Below are 20509 nucleotides of genomic sequence, written 5' to 3' on the forward strand. Positions count from 1 at the left end.
CCTACGGCCTGCCTCCCCTCCGCCCCACGAGGCGGGCCCGCAGCGCGGCCGCCCCTCACGGAGGAGGCGGGAAAACGGGGCCGGGCCTGCAGCCGCCGCGATGGAGGAAGAGGAAGAAGTGGTGGAGGTCATGGAGGACGAGAAGGCCGGGCCCGCGGCCGCTGAGAAGCGGGGACCAGCCGACTCGCTCGGGTCCGCCCCTGCTGCCGGCGGCCATTACGAGCTGCCCTGGTGAGAGCTGCAGGCCGAACCGCTTCCTCAGGAGAGAGCGCGGCGGCCTCGCAGTGCTGAAGGAAATGGAGCTGGGGGCGGGAAGAAAGGCTGAGCGGCGCGACCATTGGTGTGGAGCGCGGTGGGGGGCGGGGCTTGGCGTGGTGTAGCCTATGGAGAAAGAGGGGGGCGGGGAGTAGCGTGGTCTATGGCGTGAGTGAGAGGGCGGGGCGTGCCGTTGGCGGGAAGGCGACTGCGCGCCCCGCGGGCTGCGCGCTGGGATCCACCTTTTTCTTTAAAATAGCGAAAATAAAATAACTTTCAGACAATTAGTGCTGCGAAATGCTGCTCTTGGCATCCCTGCAGCGTTTGCATCAAAGACACCTCGTGTTATCTTTGTCCCATGTTGTCTTAATGCCCCGTGTAATCTTAATCTCCTTTTCCAGCAGTGTAGGGCACTGTTAAAGTTCGGTTAGATGTGCCTCAGTGCTTGGGTTTTATTTCTACAGGGTGGAAAAATACAGACCTCTGAAACTGTGTGAAGTAGTTGGAAACGAAGATACAGTGAGCAGGCTGGAGGTGTGTGGCTGCTTGTTTGTTTGTGGGTGAGATAAAAAAAATGCCATTTTGCATCTATCCCCAGAGCAGAAACAGCACTTCCACATTTCCATGTCCGTCTCTGAACATTTGGACAAGAAACTTTTTGATTTTCTTCAGAAGTTACAAGTTTTAGGACAAATCTGATCAGTATTCAAAATAAATACGCCTTCTGTACTTGGGGTGCTGTGCAAGTTGGCCTCACCTTAAATACAACTTTAAAAATTGTGACTTCTAGTAATTTGGGAACTGACCTTTAACTGGAAGAAAGCATGAAAGCAGCAAGATTAAAAAAAAAAATGAAAGCAGGAGAGAAGAAGAGAAATGGCAGCTCTTTTTCAAGGTTAAAATGGAATAGAATTGGAAACTTTGTTCCCACTGTTTTCTTACATAGGTGTTTTGTTGTTGTTATTCTTTCTTAGGTCTTTGCAAAAGAAGGGAATGTCCCAAATATTATCATTGCGGTGAGTATTGCTGTGCATTTTGCTGTATCAGTCCCAGTCCAGAGATCCAGGCATGACCAGTGTAGATTTGCACTGTGGTACCACTGAAAGAGATGTTATGGTTACAGAGCAGTATCTTCAGCAAAAGGCACAGCAAGTAAACAACCTTCTGTTACTGAAATACTGAAAACTAACTCGGCCCTTGGGTGCCTATTGAAGCATGTCTTGTGCTTCCCTGGAGGCAGGATCCTGAGCTCAGGTCACTTCTAGCTGTGACTGCAGCTGTTTTGCATGAGTGGGAAGCATTGTAGAGAGTACAGGTTAAGAAATGGCATTGCACTCATCAGCAATTGTATTTCCAGGGTCCCCCTGGAACGGGAAAAACCACCAGCATCCTCTGCTTGGCTCGTGCTCTGCTTGGCCCTGCATTAAAGGATGCTGTTTTGGAGCTGAATGCCTCAAATGACAGGTGAGAAGGAATAAGCCTTATCAAGCTTAATGAAGAAGCAAGTATCCATTTTTATTTTTAGTTGAACTCAGGCCAACTTGATAATGTTACAGTAAGGCCCCTACTACTTTAATGTAGTTTTTCCAACTCAGAATTAGGCAATTTTTGGTGTCCAACTAGCACTGTAGATATTATCACTTGATGTTTTATAAACTCGACAGGAACTGCCATGTAAAAAAATACAAGCAGATGGAGTGCAGAATATATAATAGTACTGTCTTCTCAAATTTACTTCAGAGAGTTATGTTTCCTGCATACGTGAAGATCCTCCTAACAAAAAGTGAATGAGTTATTTATAATGAACCTCTTCAGTGCTTAGGAATAAAAAGGGGAAGCGATAGAAATTTAAGACTGTAAAGGCAGTTGGGAATAGCACTGTAGGATAAGGATGTTAGGTATGTAGAAGGCACTGACTCTTCTGCAGCAATCAGGCACTAAAGGCTGATTATATTTCCCAAATTCTGTAGCAGACACGTTTTGAGGACGTTTCATAGAGGGTTAGGAATGCAGTAGTTTATACCAGCCTCTTTAGTTCTACAGCTCTTCCACAAATCATGGCATAACATGCATTTTCTAAACAGAACAAAAAAATAAAATCCTTTATTTTTAAAAGTAGGTCTTTGCTGGGACTCTGTCTAGGAAGGGATTCATGTTGTGCTAGCACAGCTTCACAATAATTGTCCTGCCACAGCTGACTGCTTACTTTTGAACGGAAATGAACAGTGTAAGAATGTGGAGCACAGGAGCACTCCAGCCACTGTGGCTGCTGAATGAAAGCCATTATGGAATTTCACCCGACTGAACATAAATGACTTCAATTATTGTTTCAGAGGCATCGATGTAGTGAGAAACAAAATCAAAATGTTTGCTCAGCAAAAGGTCACACTTCCAAAAGGTCGGCACAAAATTATCATCCTCGATGAAGCAGACAGGTACATTGTTTTTTTTTCTTGACCCCAGCTACTATCTGAAATGTTTTCTATCTATCCTGCTCTCTTGGACAATATGAGATGTTTTGAGCAGGCTATCAAATATGATTTGAGAGGAAATGAATGTGCATTAAACAGTACTCTTACAAGATTCCTCATACTAAGTTGTGGGCGTGGATTCAAAGGAAATGCTCAATATTGGGGTGAAGCACTTTGGGATTTAGCTCGATGTAATCTTACCATCTTCCACTTTACTGGCTGCTTTTCTTTGAAAAGAATCTAGTTTATAGACACTTAATTTCACTGGATAAAAACGGGACACTCTTCTCCTCCTACATACAAATAGTAGTATTCTTAGCAGTACTCTTAAGTTTGATTTGATTTTGATGTTAATTTTATGGAGGTCTCAATAACTGGCTGAGGTTATGACTGGTGCCTGGTTCACGTGCCTGCCAAAATCTGAGGCTTGCCAATCAAAAATACCAGGTAATTTACAAAGCACTGTTCGATATCAGTAAACTCTAAAGCTTGTATAAAAATAGTCACTAGGCTGCAGCTTTAAGTCAGTGAAGGGTAAAATCTGCCCTAACTCCTTTTCTTCTTCAGCATGACAGATGGAGCACAGCAAGCATTGAGAAGGACAATGGAAATCTATTCCAAAACAACGCGCTTCGCACTCGCATGCAATGCCTCTGATAAAATCATAGGTAAAGCTCTGTTAGTCCCTGGGTGTTCTGGTTGCATGCTCCCCATGCTGCTGGGTAACCTCCAAAGTACTACTCAGAACCACTTGGAGCCTGCTCATTGCAAGAAGCCATGGTACTTCAGAAAAATCAAACCACCAAAACATAATGTTTTCTAAAACAGCTAATGAAGAGCACGTTTGCATAGCTGATGAATCTTCCAAACAGCTGTTTTTCATGAAAAGTGCTATGCATGACTGCAGAGCAGATTTCTTCAGGCTTAATCACCATCCAGCTTACGATTTTTGGTGTATTGTTTACTAGATGTTGAGCCCCTTTTGTTGTCCTGCTTTCTGAAGCGCAATCTTAAAGTTTGCCTGTGGGTGAACACATTGTAGAGCTTCAGACTGTTCTTGTTCAGCAGTTAAAGTAGCATGATAAACATCTACGTTCCAGGAAAACCAGGAGAACAAAAGAAATTGTCCTTGATACATGTAACATACTTGGGTGCAAATGAAGGGCTATAGGAATTAAGCAGATGCTACATTCGCTCTGCTTTACGTGTTCTTAAAGCGATAAATCAAGAGTGGTTAAGAACTTGGAAACTGACGTATTTTCTTCCCAAATGAAATGTTTTTCTGTTTGTTATTAAGAAAAGAGGGAAATGCTAATTATGCATCTCTGTCCTCAGAGCCTATTCAGTCTCGGTGTGCAGTGCTGCGTTACACCAAACTGACAGATTCACAGATCCTTGCAAGGCTACTGAAAATTGTTGAAAAAGAGGATGTACCATATACTGATGATGGATTAGAAGCCATTATCTTCACAGCTCAAGGAGATATGAGACAGGTAAAAGAGGGAAGGCAGGGAAACAGCCTTCTGTTCAAGCAACTTTGAGTTGTGGCTCTCAGAGATTCATCTCTGGGGATATAAAGCGAAGGGGAGGTGACATACAGCACAAGAATAACTAAGCTGCTTGGTTTTGCGAGGTTTTAAAGCTCCTTAAAAGGGAATTGGTGGAAATCAGATACTGAGTTTGTTGGGGAAAACAGTCTGCATGCATTTAGTCTGCGGCCTGCTTGAAAACTGCATATTTGGTGTCATTTCCCAAGAAGTGTAATTCATCCTGAGGGGTGCAGTCAGAAGCAGAGCACTTCACAAAATAACTGAGGTCTTTGTTTTCCTTTTTGCAGGCCTTAAACAACTTACAGTCCACATATTCTGGATTTGGTTTTATAAACAGTGAAAACGTCTTTAAGGTTAGTAGTGCTGTGAAACAGTGCAGGTAAAAGTCTAACACTGTAAGCGTGTGAGACCTTTCTTCAAATATACGTGACTCTGATAGTGCTTTACCCCTTTGCAGACACTAAGATGTAGCAGTGATGGCATTAGTCTAAGAATTGTGCCTGGCTTTTGAAAGGCAGGAAGTGCTTGCAGTCCCTAACAGCATGTCTAAGACTTTCTGCCTTTCCTGCTCTTTCAAAGTGTGTGGATCACATAACTGCTGGGAAATTGCACAGTGAGAACTTCTGAGTCTATTACTTGAGAGCTCTCATGCAGTGCTATTGAGTCTACCACAGTAGGATGTTATCAAAAGTGTCATATAGCTTAAAATGTAATTAATCTGTATCGTAAGACATTCTGATTCAATATTTAAACTGTGTAAAAGCTTGGTGAGAACACTTGGGAGTTCAATTATGGGATGTTCTAGGATTTTGAAGTGTAATATTTGTTTGATACAGGTATGTGACGAGCCTCACCCTCTGCTTGTGAAAGAAATGATACAACACTGCATAAATGCAAATATTGATGAAGCATACAAGGTGGGTTTTGGTGTGTTCTGTGTTGATTTGAAGAATTCAGGGTGCACCGCTTGCTCTTTTTGAAGAGGGCAAAACCATGCGTATGAATTGCTGAATTAAATCTTCTTTCCAGGAGTTTGTTCAGATGAATAACCCATCAAGCAAAAAAAAAACAAACCAAGCCCAAAAACAACAACCCAAGCAGTAATGAAATTACTCACTAAACAGAATCAATGTTAAATTGTTTGATAAACAGCACAGTTTCACCAGTTGCACATGCCTGCCTCAAAAATGAATAAGCTTGACTCAAATGATAAGTGTTGCAGATAAATGTAGGATTGTTCTTGCCTGCACAGATTCTTGCCCACCTATGGAGACTTGGATACTCTCCAGAAGACGTGATTGGCAACATCTTCCGTGTGTGTAAAACCTTTCAAATGCCAGAATATCTGAAGCTGGAATTTATCAAGGTTAGTATTAAACTACTTACTTGTGGGGTCTTTTTGTCTGTTACAAAAAGAGGATGGGATTTTTATCGCAAGGCAATCAGAGTTTTCTGTTTGCCGTTTGTTAGTGTAAAAAAAATCATATTTGTTATTACTGTTTTCTTTCTTACTCTGCATTATTAGTTTGTGAATAAGAGCAGTCACTTGAAGTTCAAAGTCTAACACCCCATGGGAGTACCAAATGTCACTTCAGTGATCAATTTACAAAGAAAATGGGGAAATACAGACTTCAATTAAGAAAAAATACCTTGTTCTAATTAGTCTACATGAGAATGCAATAGTCCATAGCCAAAAATGGTTTTCTTAAGTTTGAGCAACACTGAAGATAGTTTCTTAGGAGTAAGGGATGTAGTGGAGCATCATCGGTCGGACTGTATGCAAACTGCAGGACAAAACAGAAGGTTTGGCATTGTTTTTCTCACCAGGAAATTGGCTACACGCATATGAAGATAGCAGAAGGTGTGAACTCACTGCTACAAATGGCTGGACTGCTTGCCAGGCTGTGTCAGAAGACTGCAGCTCCTGCAGCAAGTTAGAAACCTGACTGAGCTGAAACCTGTGATCTGGAAGGTGAAGGCCTGGTGTGTGAGGTCAGCAGCTGTGTTTGTCCTGAATTCTGTCAGTCTGTTTTTGTTACATACCAGAACCAGGTTGTAAAATTAACTTGCATTTTTTAAAAATTTAGACAAATAAAGCTTTAAAATCTACTTTAACTCAAGCACTCTTACCTGTTGTGTGATTTGGGCAGAGGAGAGGACTGACAGTTCAGGAAGGAGGAGCAATGACGTCTACCACACTCAACAAAACTGCCCATGGCAACGATACCAAGACTTAACAGCAGGAGAGACAAAATTTTAATCTCTTTGTTAATGATTACACCTCCTGACTAATCATGAGTTGGCCTCACTGAAGCCAAGAAGGAAAATTCTTTGCATGGAAAGAGACCTCAATGAGGTTACAATTAAGGCATGTTGTGCAGGCGCCGTTCTGGGTGCTATTTCTGTGTGATGGTAGGGAAGATATTTCCACCAAACAAGTACAGGAGAACTGTACGCATTTCTTAATGGTCCCAGCTAATTGTTCAGGACATTGATAGCTATTTATTACAGACATTACATCTATAATATTTTAAAAATATATAAGTTCAGAGGTGCTCTGCATTTGCATTCTGTTGTCTTTTCTCGATTGTCCAGATTCAGTAATGTCATTTTACTGTAGTTTCAGTGTACCAAAAAGCTACAGCATCATGGTTTCCTCTCTGCCTGGTTTTGGAAACCACCTTGCGAGCTCAGAGGAGCAATAAAGTGTGAAATGCAGTGAAAACAAATATAAATTTAATGTGACCACCTCTGTATCTGGTGTCAGATATGCGTCTCTAAGCAGAGCTGTCTTGAAGTACCTAAATACATTCTGGTTATAGCAGTGGAACAAGGCATGGTAGAGGTACAACTTACTGGTATGTGCCCTTCACTCCACCCCTCCTGTTGAAGATTACCACCCCCAGCATCCCGTTGCCCATACCATGTTATTTCAGTGCCAAACTGATCTTTACTTGCAGTATCAGCCCAGAGGCCGGCCCTTGCACTGAAGCCACAGCCGGTTACACCCTTCGTTTCTCTGATTCAGCCACAGGGATGATGAGTTTTAGCAGCAAAGACATAGCATTCTAAACTGCACCCTCAAGACTTTCTGCAGCTCCTCTGACAGAGCTCTAAGACAAAGGAAATCAGGATGATTGTCAGTTAAAGCACAGACACTTCTGAGTTTGCTCCTGAATGAAACAAGGGAAACAGTTCTTATGGATACAACACTCACTAGTACATTCTCCTTTCACTAGATATTAATCAAATTGTGGTAAGTTTGATTTGCTGACTGATTTGTCACTACTAGCACAAACACTGTTAAATATGTGACTTACAGCGTTGTATTACAGACAGCATCACAGCTTTTGTCCACAAGAGCTTCAGTAAAGCACATTATTTAGACAGTAGGCTAATATTCCCTTGTCTAAGCAGTTTGCTCTGGTGGTGCCAGTGCAGGAGTGACAAACTCAGAGGATCACAGGTGCTGTTTCTGTCTGGTGAGCAGCTTTCTTTTCAGCATATTCGCTAGATGCCTTTCAGCTCCACTTTGGAGCCAGTTCACTTACAAATGAATGCTCCACAGCATTGGGGGGATTTAGTTATACTCACCTTTATTTAGAAGAGGAACAGAGTCAGTCTGAGAAGCCATCAGCCTCTTGTGCCAAATCTGATTGCTCCCTCTGAGTGCAGAGCTGCTGCTTTCTGGTAGCTAGGTAAAGCTTCCCAGCTCCATTAGCCATACTGGCAGGGCCAAAACTACATTTCTAATGTGTCTTCTAACATTGAGACCAGGAAGCAAATTGCTCACTTGGCTGTCTCCCTGATGTGAGGAAAAAGAGCTACGTGTACCCAAGGGAGATGTCAGCGCCCTTTGAATTACTGTCAGGCAACACAATGATCTGACAGTTTGGGTTTAGCACCAGAAATCCTTACATACCTGAAAATGAGTTCTGAAAGGACAGTTAACCAGTGAACACGTGTATGTACTCACCCACTGCAAAGAGAAAGCTCACGTTTCGGAACAAGACTAAAAACATCGATGAAGTTTCCCTCAGCAGTGCCTGGTATCTTCCAGCACAATGAGATCACTGGTTGAAAAGCACTCCAGGAGCTTTAAAACCCTAAGGAAGGATTTGCTGCTCTCTAGCTGGCTGCTCTGGAGATTGGAAGGAGGGCAATTTGCTCGGACTCCCACTAAGGTGAGGGAATGTACACCAAATCGATTGCTCTGCCTGCTTACACCCTGCAGCTTTCAGATTCTGGCAATGAAGGAACCTCATTGCAGGAAAATGTAATTGCTCTAATCCTCTCCCTTAGCAAGGGGAGCAGTCAATCTTGCATTTTAATCTTTTGGCAGCACGCTCACCTATTGGATAGAACATCCCAGGAGGTCTTTGAATCTACCGCTGCACGCCAAGAATCTTTTAACTGCTGCTAATCATATCCCAAGCATTTAATGTCTCCCTCCGGTAATGAGATGAACCACAAGTGGGTGCAGCATCATGGCACATCACTGAGGATGCAGCTCACCCTTTTCCTCTAGCAGGTCCTGAAAAATCTGCGATCTGCAGCAATTGGTGAAACCTGAGAGCTTCTTCAGAGAAGTCACCAGCAATGGCAATTTCATGGGCCAGGAGCTCTGTTTCAGTAGCAAAGGCATCTCCTCATTTCCTTGGCCGTCCGTGAGCCTGTGCGGAGCCAGCATGTCTGCTCTGTGAGGCTGTGTCCCCTACTTGTGCAAAGTTTCAGCATTTAAACATCAGAAACCAGAGTGTGAGCGAAAGCTGAAGGGAAGGTTGGGGCAGGCAGACAGGCAGGCTGCTATAGCTGCATGGGCACATCGTGCACTGCATTCTCTATTCCTAGAGTCCCATGGGAGCAGGAATACATGCATTTGTAGCAGCTACGAGTACATTTCCCGAGCCAAACACCAAACCACCTGCTGCTGCAGCTACACTAAGAGTGGCCCCACACTCTCAGCAATTCTGCTGAAAATAGAGCTGAGCACGTACAGCAGGAAGCACCTGACATCCTCTTCTCCCACTCCAGGGCTCTCACTTTTACCTCCACTTCTCTGCACATTCTGACCAGCCCTAGAGATGTGTGCTGTGGGCCGTGTCCCTTCTTGAAGTGCAGTTCTGAGGAATGAGGCTGCATGGAGCGATGTTTTCTCCCAGCAGGATCCCACACATCACCCTGGGTCACTTCTACACATGCTCCCAAGTCAGCCTGTGTCACTCAATCACAGAAATAACACGCACATAGCAGCAAATCACAATAGAAAAGCCTGGATTTCCTTTGAGGGCTTTTCAATTTTAATAAATAAGTGCTAAGATGGTGCCAGACCTATGCGCGAGGGCCCAAGAGGTTACATTTCAGGACTGATGTTCCAAATCTCAAACAGTGCTGCAGTTTGTGAGGCTGACAGCGGCGGATCAAACCTCATCAGTCGTTGCAGCGTCTTTGTATCGTTATTAAGCAGATAAGGAAGCACAAGGAGAACTGCCACAGACACTGTGAATTACAAGCTGCAGATGAGGGCTTAATCCTCTTTAGTCCTTAGCTTTTGTAACAGCCTGGGATCTCATTGAGCTCCAGAGAAGCGCTGCTGCTGTAAAAGCAAGCTCTGCCTTGCCAGTTCCTCTACTGTAGGAAACAGCTTCTGGAGGAGAGCGTAGGATCTGAATCAAAACCTAATCCCTGCCTTTGAATACCGCCGTGCATGAGTCAGCCTGACAAATTAAGTAGTTGGCTGCACTGCCGCTCGGCAATTTAAAGAATCATTTCACGCTTGGCAGGAGACAGCATTGCACAGAGCAGCCGTGCTCCCTCCAGCAGGCAGGCCTGGAGGGGAGACAGGACCAGGAGCTCACAGCTTGTCCATGGGTGCTGCTGCTGGGCAGGCTTTGCCGCTGGGCAGAACTCTTCCTCCGGTTGCATGGTTGCTGTTGGATGTCAGGGCTTCAAGCAGAGCATCTCTTCCTTTCAGCGACACCTGTCCCGTGTGATCCTGGGCACAATTTGGGGAAAAGATGTGACTGGGGGATGGAAAACGCCTCTTTCCTGATGTACGTGCTGGCTGGGTGGGCTTGTGCAGCTCAGGAAAGGGCTTCAGACTTCATGAAGAACACTTGAAATCAGAGGGGGGAACAGTGAGTCTTGTAGCTCCTGCAAACAGCAGGGAGATAAGCAAAAAGCAGGCGGAACATGCTGCAATTAACACAGAAATGTAATCCCTGACTTTTCTCATGGAAGAGAAATGAATGCAGGGTTGCTCATAGAAGTCAGTGCTGCAGCCCTTTGCATTTAGTTCAAGGGTGACCTGGCTTCCCTCCCTCCAGACACTGCTCAAGTTTGAAACAAGTGCTGCTACAAGGAGAGCGGGGTGGCTGTGCTTTGGATGTTGGGAGCAAACCTGAAATGTTCTGTATGGTTTCAGAAAGATCCCATCAAGGAGCCTGCCCACCTCTGGTCAGTGGTGAGCAGCAGGAGCCTGCTCAGTTTGTGCTGATAAATCCCAGAGGCTGGAGCTGCACAGGGACAATCCCACTGGCTCCTGCAGGCTCTCAGAGAGCAAAACTATGAGGGGAGTGGAACTGGTCCCAGTCTCTCTCCCAGCCAGGCTCTGGTTGGAGCAGGGTGACCAGCATTAGTTAGCATGCAGACACACCACAGATGTATGTATGAGCACACTGTGGAGTCTTTCTGCAGCCCCTGCGGGTGCTTTAAGTTTTGGCTGTCTGCAGGAGCTCGGTATCAGCAGCCAGCAGCTTCTGCTGAGAGCAGAGCAAAGCATGCAGCAGGAGCAGGGCTCCAGGGGTCCCCTGCTGAGCTCTGCCTCCGTGCTGCAAACCAGAAGGGTTTGGGGCTCTGCCTTCAGTACGGGGCTTGGAGTTGATCTGAAGTAGATCTGGGCTACTGCAAGTTCCCCAAGGAGAAAACACAACGCTTGCCTTCAACAAGTGTGTCAAATATTTGCTCCCATTACCTTCACTTTGACAGCAGGACGGCATCTATCGTTGGGTCTGTGTTAACGTAGTCTGGCTCCTCATCCTTGCTCTCTGCATACAGCGTGGCTAACAGGGATGGAAAGCAGCCATCAGCAATGGGGATGGTCTTAAAACACTCCCACCATACACACTGTGTGCCCTGTCACAGCAAATTCACAGATATGTCACCAGCAGTGAGCTGGGCTCTAGAGAATGCACGGGTGGGATAGCAGCCATCACCACAGCAACATCCAATGCAGAGATTTGCACACTGCCCTACATACTTGTTATTGTGGATAAAAACACCTCGAGATGTGGTGATGCCTGCATGGCCCTGAGCACAGTGCAGCACAGCAGCACCCTGCCCACCACGCAGCTGCTGAGGACAAACCTTCTGCTTGCTGCACCTTCCAGACTTCTATTGCTGTGCTGTTCTCGTAGTCTTCTGCATCATCTGCAAGTAAGAAGAGTTTGGATGGGTGATGCTGAACAGTAAATGAGATAAAATTGGGCCTTTGAGGCTAAACCTCATTAAGGCTCAGTACAAAACATGACAGCACCACACTTACCCATCTCAGAGCAGCAAGGATCCTTAATGAGGACGTTCTGGTAGGAATGTGAGTCCTCATCTTTGGCAGAGAGAGAAAAAGGGAACGAAGGAAATGTGAGTGACCCAGGGGAGCCTCGGCACCTGCGGGGCTTTGTGCTTTTGGCAGCCGCCTGCAGGTCAGGCTGTTTGTCCTTTGCGTGCTGTCCTGGCTGCTGGAGAAGGGAGAGCACTGAAGACCTTACCGTTGGGTGGGGAGAAGAACCTGTTGTGGCCGTAGTAATCCAGTGGGATAGGCTCCCTATGGAAAGAAAGCTGTGCTCAGCCTCTGCCACCCAAATGCACCCTGCCCGAGGGAGAGCGGCAGGCTGGGGCAGCAGCTGCACGGCCTCCAGACCCCACAGAGCATCACCCAAGAGGTGATAAGGGCCAGCAGTGCCACAGCCCTTTGTGGGGTGACAAAGGAGATGGAAAGTGCACCCACAGCACTTACACATAGGCAGCATCCCCATGTAGGCAGTACTCTGCAAACATAAAGGGATTCCCATTAACACACCACACTGCAGCACCAACCCCCGAACACCCCAATTCTCCTGAGCATAGGCACAGTGGTCAGCCCTGCAGGCAGCAAGCCTCAAAGCCACCGAGGCAGCACTAAGCGGGGCTGGGAACCTTGAGGAGACCAGGACAGGCCCTGCAAAACAGCAGGGAGATTGGGAATTATCCCCTATTTTGAGAAGCAGAGTGCAGCGCCGTGCAGCAATAACTCTAACTGGGCTGGTGCCAACTCCAGGAGGGAGCCGGGGGCTGCTGCAAGCATTCTGTCCCCCCTCCTTGGCTGCTCAGCATAGCTTAAATACAACGAGTCAGAGCTTGAAAGGCCAGCTCCCATCACAGGGCCATCACAAGCCACCCAGAGCTGCCCACACAGCACGTACCTGTCAGGAAGTTCTGGTAGCGGGGCTCAGCACTGCTCTCTGGGACAAAGCACAGGCATGTTAGAGAGCTACGAGGGCTGGGGGACACCCAGCACCAGCAGCACAGAGATGGGGAATGGCTGGGGTGGGCTGTAAGTTGTCCACCCTTATTGCTCTGAGTTAGACTGGTGAGCTGCAGCAAAGCAGCCTGCATGTAACGCTCAGGATCCCATCAGCTGTCCCTGTGCAGACCACCACAAGCCCCATGCACAGCTGCCAACAACCTTTGCACCACCCAACTTTCTTACAGCACAGCTCAGGGTGTGGGCACTGAGCCTCTGTTTTTCCCCCCAACCACGTGGGAGCTCCCAGCTACGTAAACTGGAAGACTTGCAACACCCACATGTTTTGCAAATGGATTTTGCAACATCACTACGCACGGATCTGCAGCCGCTGATGCTCACCAAAGTCAATGTGACAGGAGGTGCTGAGCTCCTCGGGGGCTTTTCTGAAAGAAAGAGCTTTCTTTGTGGCTGGGGCTTGAAGGAAAAGAAAGCTAAAACCTCAGCTCTGACCAAGCAGCAGGAAAAGCTCTACCTGATGGCAATGGGAAACACACTGAGCAATGGGAGTGGATGAGTTTGGGGTGGGGGTGGCCATGCAGCAGTTATCAGTGCAGGGTGTTTTTTGAATGTGGTGATGGGGAGGAGGGGATTTCTCAGGTTTAGCAAAGTGGGTGCTTCTATAGCTGGGATGTGCCTCGTGCTTTCCTCCTACCTCGCCAAGTTTTTGGGTTTCTTGATCCGTTCTGGCCTTTGGGTCACAGCTAGCAGCAAGAACAAAACGAGACAGCAGTGAGCACACAGCATCCAGCACTGTGGGCTCCCCAGCATTACAAAACATCTTCCAAACTATTCCTCAAATGCATAGCAGGGCCAAAACGGGAAATGAGCAGTGAGAAACACACTGCGTGCACGTCAGAGGGATCCACAATCCTAATTGCTGCCTTATTTCCTATTTCCCAAAAATTCACTCAGTCTGGCAGCCTCTGGCACGCTCAGCACCAATTGCAAGATGCACTGCTGGCTTGCAAGCTTGGCTCAGCTCAAAACAAAGACTTTTGGGGGCTGTTTTGGACAGGGCAGGGAGCAGCCTTGGGGCTGGGGATGGTGACATTTGTTGCAGACCCCAACAGCACACTGGCCAGGGCAGAAATCAAAAGGTCAGTGTGCAGCAAGCAGGAAGCAGAGAGAGGTGATGGTGGATGAGTCACTGCGCTCACCCACAGCCCTGCTCCCACAGCATGAGCAGAAGCCTTCCAGAGACCACACTCACTCTCCCATGGTGCTGCTTTAGTGACTCATTCTCAAAGAAAGCATGGATTTTGGTGAGAGCACCTCAGAGGCATCAGAGGTGCCTTCTACGTGGCTTTGGGACCATCCTCCCCACAGGGTCCTACTCACCAGAGTAGGACCGAATCACCTCAAATCCCTGTGGGTGTTCCATCCTGGAAGAAACAGAGGCACCACATCAGCTGAATTTGGGGCATATAACATGGAAACCAAAATGAGGGCTGCAGATGGCCCCACAGCGACCCTGAGGATGCTCTTCCTCACAGCCTCCCTTTGGGTCTCCTCCTGGCCTCCGTGGTCGAGGTGTGCTTGCGGCCCATGGGCAGAGGGATGGGCTCAGGCTGACAAACCCTGCCCTGACACCAAAACATCACATCCACACGGGACAAAGCGAGTGCTCTGCCATGGTGAGGCCTCACACACTGCCCGTGGCACCGCGAGCCCCGTGCTGGGCGGCCTGACCTCCTTCATCAAGGGTTAAAAACACTTTGTTGTTGCTGTTCATAATATCATTTAAGCTGTGGTTTGTCTGTTAGCGAAGGAAATAAGGGGGTGTGCATGTGTATGGTGGTGTTTCCTTCACTGCTCGTGCTGCAGCTGCAGGGCTCTGCCGCGCGGCTCCACCAGCACTGGGCAGCGCTTTGCTCATGGAGCACACGGAATGAGGCAGGGTTGTGCTCTCTCTGCTTTTCCAGACCTTTTTCCAGGGGGTTACTGACTCACTGGCCTCGTGGTCACTGCTTCATTTGGGATTATTCCTTGTGATGGTGTTCCCCTTTATCGGGATGCATCGCCTCGCGCACTGCCAGCAGCAGAGCTGGGGTGCAGATGTATATTTATAAATGCATTCTGCATATCCTATAATATAGATGCATAATAAGGTACATATTATATATATATGCTATTATTTGACATTATGTCTGTCCTGGCTGAGCGATGTACAGCACACGCACCAGGCCCAGCTCTGACTGCTGTCTCCCAGACGGGTTTTGGGGCAAAGCACAACAGCAAAAGGAACTTACTGACTCCCCTGGTTGCTGTCCTTTCCTCGCTTTGTAGCTGAAAGAGAAAGAAAAAAAAAAAAACCTTGATGCAAAAGCGTGATACAGGCATTTCAGACAAGAAAGGGAAGAACCTCAAACTTCTAGTGGGGCCACCAGCCCCATCCTGTGGCTTCTCAGCCACCATAGAATTGTCTGAGTTGGAAGGTCTCCCCAGAGGCCATCTGGTCCCACTGCCTGCAGTGCACAGGGACCCCCAGAGTCCCATCAGTGCTCACAGCCCTGCAAGCCTGACCCTGGGGGTGTACAGGGATGGGCACTACCAACTCTCTGGGCAGTTTGCACAGTCCTTGCACCACCCTTACTGGAAACAACTTCTTCATTATACTCAGTCTAGATCTTCCCTTTTAGCCTGAAACCATTTCCCCTTGTTAAATCACAACAAACCCTACTAAAGATTCTATCCCCTCCTTTCTTACAGCCCTTTAGATACCAAAAAGCCGCTCTCAGCCCTCCCCAGAGCCTCCCCTTCTCCAGCAGCACACCCTGCACAGAGGGAACACCCCAGGAGGAAAGCAGCCACCCATTGCAACCCAGGGTCCCCGTGCCCATGGCAGAGCCTTACCATAGAGCTGGCACCTGACGCAGGCACTCACAGCCACCCCAAGCAGCATCAGCGCAGCGGCTGCCCACAGCAGCTCTGGCTGTGCCATGGCCTGGCCACATGCAGCCTGAAACACAGTGGTGAAAACTGCTGTCATTTCCACCCAGAACCAGCCCTGCCCTCCCTTCCATGCCATACACAAACGGCAGCAACTATATTTTTTGTTCAATAATCAGCAGGGCAAAAAAAAATAACCAACCCAAACGTGTATCTGTATTTCAGATAGAAACAGCAGCTGGACTCTGCCCTGCTTAGCACCTTCTCCCTTCGCTCGTATGAAGCAATAAATAACATTTCCCTGCCCAAGCTGCCAGCCACAGCCGTGCACCCTGGCATCACACAGACCCCAGCCCAAGCAGTGGGAGGTTTGTGGCCCCACACCAGTACTGATGGCCAGTGCACACCGCGCTGCTGTGCTGCTGCTGCTCCAGTAAAAGCAGTTTTGGAGGTGTTTTGGTTTTGGGGTTGTTTGTTTTCAGCAGTGCAAAGCTGAAAGATGTGGACAGCACTGACCTACTTTGTGCCGCTGTAGGGCATCTCCCTTCCAGATGTGGCTTTATTTTTATGGTCAGGAACAGCAAAAAGGGGTATTTCCCAAATCCCTCTCTGTGATCTGTGTCTATTCTGCTCCCCGTCGTAAGCCACCACATCATGCTTCTGCTCCCCATCATTAGCACCACACCAGCCTGATGGACACTATTTGCATGCAAGGCAATTAAAATCTTTTTTTGTTGTTGTTACAAAACATCCTCTCATAAGATATAAGATTTCATTTTTGCTGTATCAAAAACACTTTGTGAACCTCATGAGGTTTGCTGTCATTTCAAGAGCCCAACGGTGCCATGTTTTGCAGCAAGCACTTCAGCATTTGGGTAAAGCAGCTTTAATTCCCTTCCAAAAATCCACATCCCTTAAAAATTTAACTAAATAAATAATAAAGATGTCACCCAGATGAGGATGTCTGGAGCCCTGGGGAAGGCCACACGGAGCAGGCACCCAGCACACGGGTGGCAAGGTAAGGAAACTCTCATCTGTGTCAGAAAGGAATTGATGGGAGAGGGCAGTGAAGCCCTTTACGACAAGCAGGAGGCACTTACCCACTGCTGCTGGGATAGAAATAAAACATCTGGAGGGCTGAACACACTTTCCTTGGTCTCTCCAGCCCTAAATGAAGGGTTTCACCCAGCAGGAGAGTCACCCCAGCAGCAGGGCTGCCTGCACCAGCCATGGAGGGAGACCTGGGCTCGGCAAGGGGATCCCATCTCCCACATTTTTAGGCTGCTGAAGCAGACAGCACACAGACATCCGCCTGCCAGGATGCCCCGGAAGGCAAAAGTATTCCCTCCTTTCCTGAAAGTTAGTTTTGTGGCCTGCGATTTGCAACAAATTGAGGCTCATTCAAGTTGACTGGGTGAGTCACTGGTGCAAAACTCAAAAAAGAGGAGAGTTTATTTAAAAAAACTTGCTGTGTGAAATGTAGCACACGGGCTTATCGAACAGATGCAATATTCCGCTTGACTCAGTCTCTAACATTTCTAAGAAAAGAAACACAAGTTTCTGTCTGCCTCCGTTGCACAGATTTCCACAGAAGCCGTTTAGAAATGGAAATCTTTGACCAAAGGGAGATCCTGTGGTTGGGAGCACAGCAATGACAGTGCTGAGCCTTCAGACAAGCTCTGTGCAGAGGCCCCATCTCCTACTAGACTTGATGCCAGCTTAAATTATCTCAGGAAAGCTGCTGTGGTATAGATAAAGTCTGCTTTTGTGCAGCTATTCAAGCAGAACGTGTTTTGTTTTACACCAGAAGACACAGCTCAGTAGAACATAGGACAAGAGGGACAACTGGAATCCATATGAACTCCCAGAGATGAGCATTTTGGACAATTCGGTTGCACAAATGTCTCAGCTGGAAAACAGAGCACAAAATCCCAATCACAGCACGAGGATACATGGAAACATCCTGTAATTGCTCCCAGCTTCCCTTGTCTTGGGTAGCATTGAAGCCACGCACTGCTCTTCCCCATGGGGGGATGCCAGAATAGAAACTGAGGATATAAGCAACTTGTATGTAGGTAGGTGCTCCTGGGCCACAAGTAACCTCATCTACTCCAAAGCTCCAATGAACTCCAATGAACGTGAGCCAATACTGCACAAGAGTATCCCATAATTATCCCCAGTTTTGCTGCCCATATTACCCTGAACAACGATCACAGGAGAAAATCAATGCAAAGACACGGCTCTTCTTTCTCACTCAGATCGGTGACTCCAAACACAGTAAAGTAAGAAGCTCACACGTTCCTAAGAAGCCATTAAGTCCCGAACCAGAAGGAAAACCCAATGGGAGCAGCCAACGATTGGGTTTTGGAATGGAAAGCACAGCAGTCCCAGAAGCAGGAGCCAAAAGCGGGGGTGAAGGCAGCTCAGCACAGAAGGACCCCAAAATACCTCGATTTCTGAGAAGAAAATGCAGAAAAAGCGTAATTAAAAAAAAAAAAGCCATGCTGCCACGTGGAGATGGGGTCAGGAGATACAGAAAATAATGCTGTAGGACAGACAAGCCAGACTGCAGTCTCATCTTTGCTTCCAGAGGGGTCTCAGTGCTGCTGAGGAGGTGCATTTGGTAATTTCCATACCTTGCAGCTCAGCAGACGATGGATGTGAGCAGCAGCAGCAGAGCAGCATCCAGCACGGAGCTCTTCAGAAAGAGTTTGCAGGGATGACCTCGAACCCTCATCAAAGCAGCCACCGAGATCCAGTCTGGGATCTGTGAGCTCACCACCACCACGGGGGCGGGAAACCTGCCCGTCCCCACGCCTCTGCAGGACCCCACGCCGCGCTCAGCCCGGCCCACCTTACCACAGCCTCAGCCGGCCGTCCCCTTCTGTCCCATCTCCTCGTGTGGGCGCTGGAGATGGCTCCTCCGGGGATCGTTAGCCAGCTGCTGGCTTCCTGCCCCCATCTGAATCATTAACCCCAACATCCGCCGGTCAGCCCCTCTCCGATTCACGCGAGCTCAGCTCCCGCAGAAGCAGAAGCAGTTCGTTTTTATGGGCTGCAGGCAGAGGAAGAGGCTCCGATAGCAAAGATTGCGCGGCAACAGCCACGCACAGTGCTGGAGCCCTCAAAGGCCACATCGGGCTGATGTCCCCAAAACGTCCCACGCCAGCAGTAACTGTCTCAGCAAAACGCTTTGGGGTCGCTGCTGTTGTGCTGGACATCAGTGGGAGCAGGAGGGAGGCAGAGCCTCACAAAGGGCAGCGAGGAGATGGAAATAAGAGCCAACCAAGAGCCGTTCCCATCCAGCGCTGTAGGAACAAACCCACGTCTATTGCTCATGGCAGTGTGCAAACAGCTGGCGCTATTCCATCGCACTCCTAAGGAAACAAAAGCCAACCCAAAGCAGTAGCTTGTGATCTTTTATTTCCTTTTTTTTTTTTGAAACTAATAGGGAGGGCTTATGAATGAGATTCATAGATAACTCTACTGGCTCCAAGCCCCGTCTCAGCACAGGAGATGTGTATCCTGCTCTAAGAATAGGATACACAGCAGCCCCATTATTTATAGCTACCAGAGCACAACAGCCAGCACAGCACACGTCCTACAACTTGCTAACAGAACAGTGCAGCTGCACCAGGCCCTCCACACACACAAATGATTCACTACAGGGAAATGTTGTTGTACTGAGGTTTGCTGGGGCAGCTGGCATGATCCTGCAACCTGTGAGCTGCATCCAGCTCACTACTACCCGGATGGTAACTCTTCTATCATGAGAATGATAAAATAATCATCTGTTCTGTAAATCATCTGTATCTGCATGTCTGGGATTGGAAACTTTGTTATCAGGCTTTCAGAGGAAACCTTGCCTTGTCAAGATAGCTGGCTGCCGCACCAGTCTATGCAGTGATGTTTGCACTTCATTCTGATTCACAACAGAGGTGCAAAAATAATTGTGTGTGCCATCCAGAAATGCTCCCAAAAGAAATCCAGGCATGGAAAGCTACCTCAATGAAGCAGAGAGCACGAGAGCAAGGCTCAGCCTTGGATCATTTGTTTGGCTTACGGCTGTGCAAGGGGTGCAATGTAACGGGAACTGCACGTCTGCCTGCCAGAGCAGCTGCCACACAACGGGCATTTCCAGCAGAGCCCTCTGCTATGAGGCAGCTCATGAGGTGTTTGCAAGCAGCTTTTTCTCTGTTTGAACATAAGCTGTCAATAAGCATAAAAAACCCCATTGCTTAAGAGAAACATTGCTCTGAACATGCTGGAGGCGATTACAGTTCCTCCTTTGCAGATCAAAAGTTTTATTAGGAACAGTCAATGCTAAAAATGTCCTGTTTACCCCACTTACCGCCCCCTGACCTGCCTCACAGCTTCAGAGCTGACTGCCTCAGTGCGGACATCCCCAAATTACCATGGGCTGCAGCAAAGGCCGTTTTAGGCATGGAACAACTGCTCAGCTGCAGTAGAGCGGATGGAAGCTGCCCTGTGCCCAAAGAGCAGCACAAAGGACAGCAAAGCAACCATTCAAAGCAGCAGCTCATCCCAGCCTCATTACAGCAGCTCTGAGCAGGGGGATGCCCTCTAAAGACATCAGTCCTTTTGCAATGCTGCTCTCATGCCCATTTCTATACCCTTCCTGACCTAACACAGCCAGCCAGCTTCCATTCCCTTCATCCACTGCAATGAATTACATGAAATGCCACACTACAGCTCCATCTTTCTCTGTCTTTTTCCAAAGCTTAACCATTTCAGCTTCCCTCTTTCTCTTGTGAGCAAAC

At 47.7% G+C, this 20509-nt stretch overlaps 2 protein-coding genes across 6 annotated transcripts; one reads left to right on the plus strand and one right to left on the minus strand.

Annotated features, from left to right (window-relative positions):
- The first annotated feature begins 59 nt into the window (after positions 1 to 59).
- On the plus strand, positions 60 to 6396 carry RFC2 (replication factor C subunit 2). The gene is made up of 11 exons (XM_003211659.4): positions 60 to 231; positions 720 to 789; positions 1230 to 1271; positions 1613 to 1719; positions 2589 to 2690; positions 3294 to 3394; positions 4062 to 4219; positions 4564 to 4629; positions 5113 to 5193; positions 5529 to 5642; positions 6104 to 6396. The coding sequence occupies exons 1-11, from the start codon at positions 101 to 103 to the stop codon at positions 6212 to 6214; spliced, it is 1083 nt and encodes a 360-aa protein (XP_003211707.1). The 5' UTR covers positions 60 to 100; the 3' UTR covers positions 6215 to 6396.
- Positions 6397 to 9553: 3157 nt separating this feature from the next.
- Positions 9554 to 19099, minus strand: LAT2 (linker for activation of T cells family member 2). Of its 5 annotated transcripts, none has more exons than XM_010721819.3 (13): positions 18365 to 19099; positions 15693 to 15798; positions 15089 to 15125; positions 14178 to 14221; positions 13492 to 13540; positions 13179 to 13222; positions 12736 to 12774; positions 12291 to 12321; positions 12043 to 12098; positions 11820 to 11879; positions 11642 to 11704; positions 11250 to 11337; positions 9554 to 10429 (listed from the first exon to the last, which is right to left on the minus strand). In XM_010721819.3, the coding sequence occupies exons 2-12, from the start codon at positions 15778 to 15780 to the stop codon at positions 11252 to 11254; spliced, it is 597 nt and encodes a 198-aa protein (XP_010720121.1). In that variant the 5' UTR covers positions 15781 to 15798; positions 18365 to 19099; the 3' UTR covers positions 9554 to 10429; positions 11250 to 11251. The 5 variants fall into 5 exon arrangements, with proteins under 5 accessions (XP_010720121.1, XP_003211708.1, XP_010720120.1 ...); XM_003211660.4 differs by having other exon boundaries at positions 18588 to 19098; XM_010721818.3 differs by lacking the exon at positions 18365 to 19099 and having other exon boundaries at positions 9554 to 10271; positions 15693 to 18337.
- Positions 19100 to 20509: the final 1410 nt, after the last annotated feature.

The sequence above is a fragment of the Meleagris gallopavo genome, chromosome 21, assembly GCF_000146605.3.
Source record: "Meleagris gallopavo isolate NT-WF06-2002-E0010 breed Aviagen turkey brand Nicholas breeding stock chromosome 21, Turkey_5.1, whole genome shotgun sequence".
NCBI classification, from domain to species: domain Eukaryota; kingdom Metazoa; phylum Chordata; class Aves; order Galliformes; family Phasianidae; genus Meleagris; species Meleagris gallopavo.

Excerpts from the sequence above, each read along its gene's own strand:
- RFC2 (XM_003211659.4), top strand. The coding sequence starts at position 101 with ATGGAGGAAGAGGAAGAAGTGGTGGAGGTCATGGAGGACGAGAAGGCC. Across the intron at positions 2,691-3,293 it reads ATCCTCGATGAAGCAGACAG|CATGACAGATGGAGCACAGC; the intron begins GTACATTGTTTT and ends TTTCTTCTTCAG. Across the intron at positions 4,630-5,112 it reads ACAGTGAAAACGTCTTTAAG|GTATGTGACGAGCCTCACCC; the intron begins GTTAGTAGTGCT and ends TGTTTGATACAG.
- LAT2 (XM_010721818.3), bottom strand. The coding sequence starts at position 15,867 with ATGGCATGGAAGGGAGGGCAGGGCTGGTTCTGGGTGGAAATGACAGCA. Across the intron at positions 15,126-15,692 it reads CGTCAGGTGCCAGCTCTATG|CTACAAAGCGAGGAAAGGAC; the intron begins GTAAGGCTCTGC and ends TTTCTCTTTCAG. Across the intron at positions 12,322-12,735 it reads CTACCAGAACTTCCTGACAG|AGTACTGCCTACATGGGGAT; the intron begins GTACGTGCTGTG and ends TTATGTTTGCAG.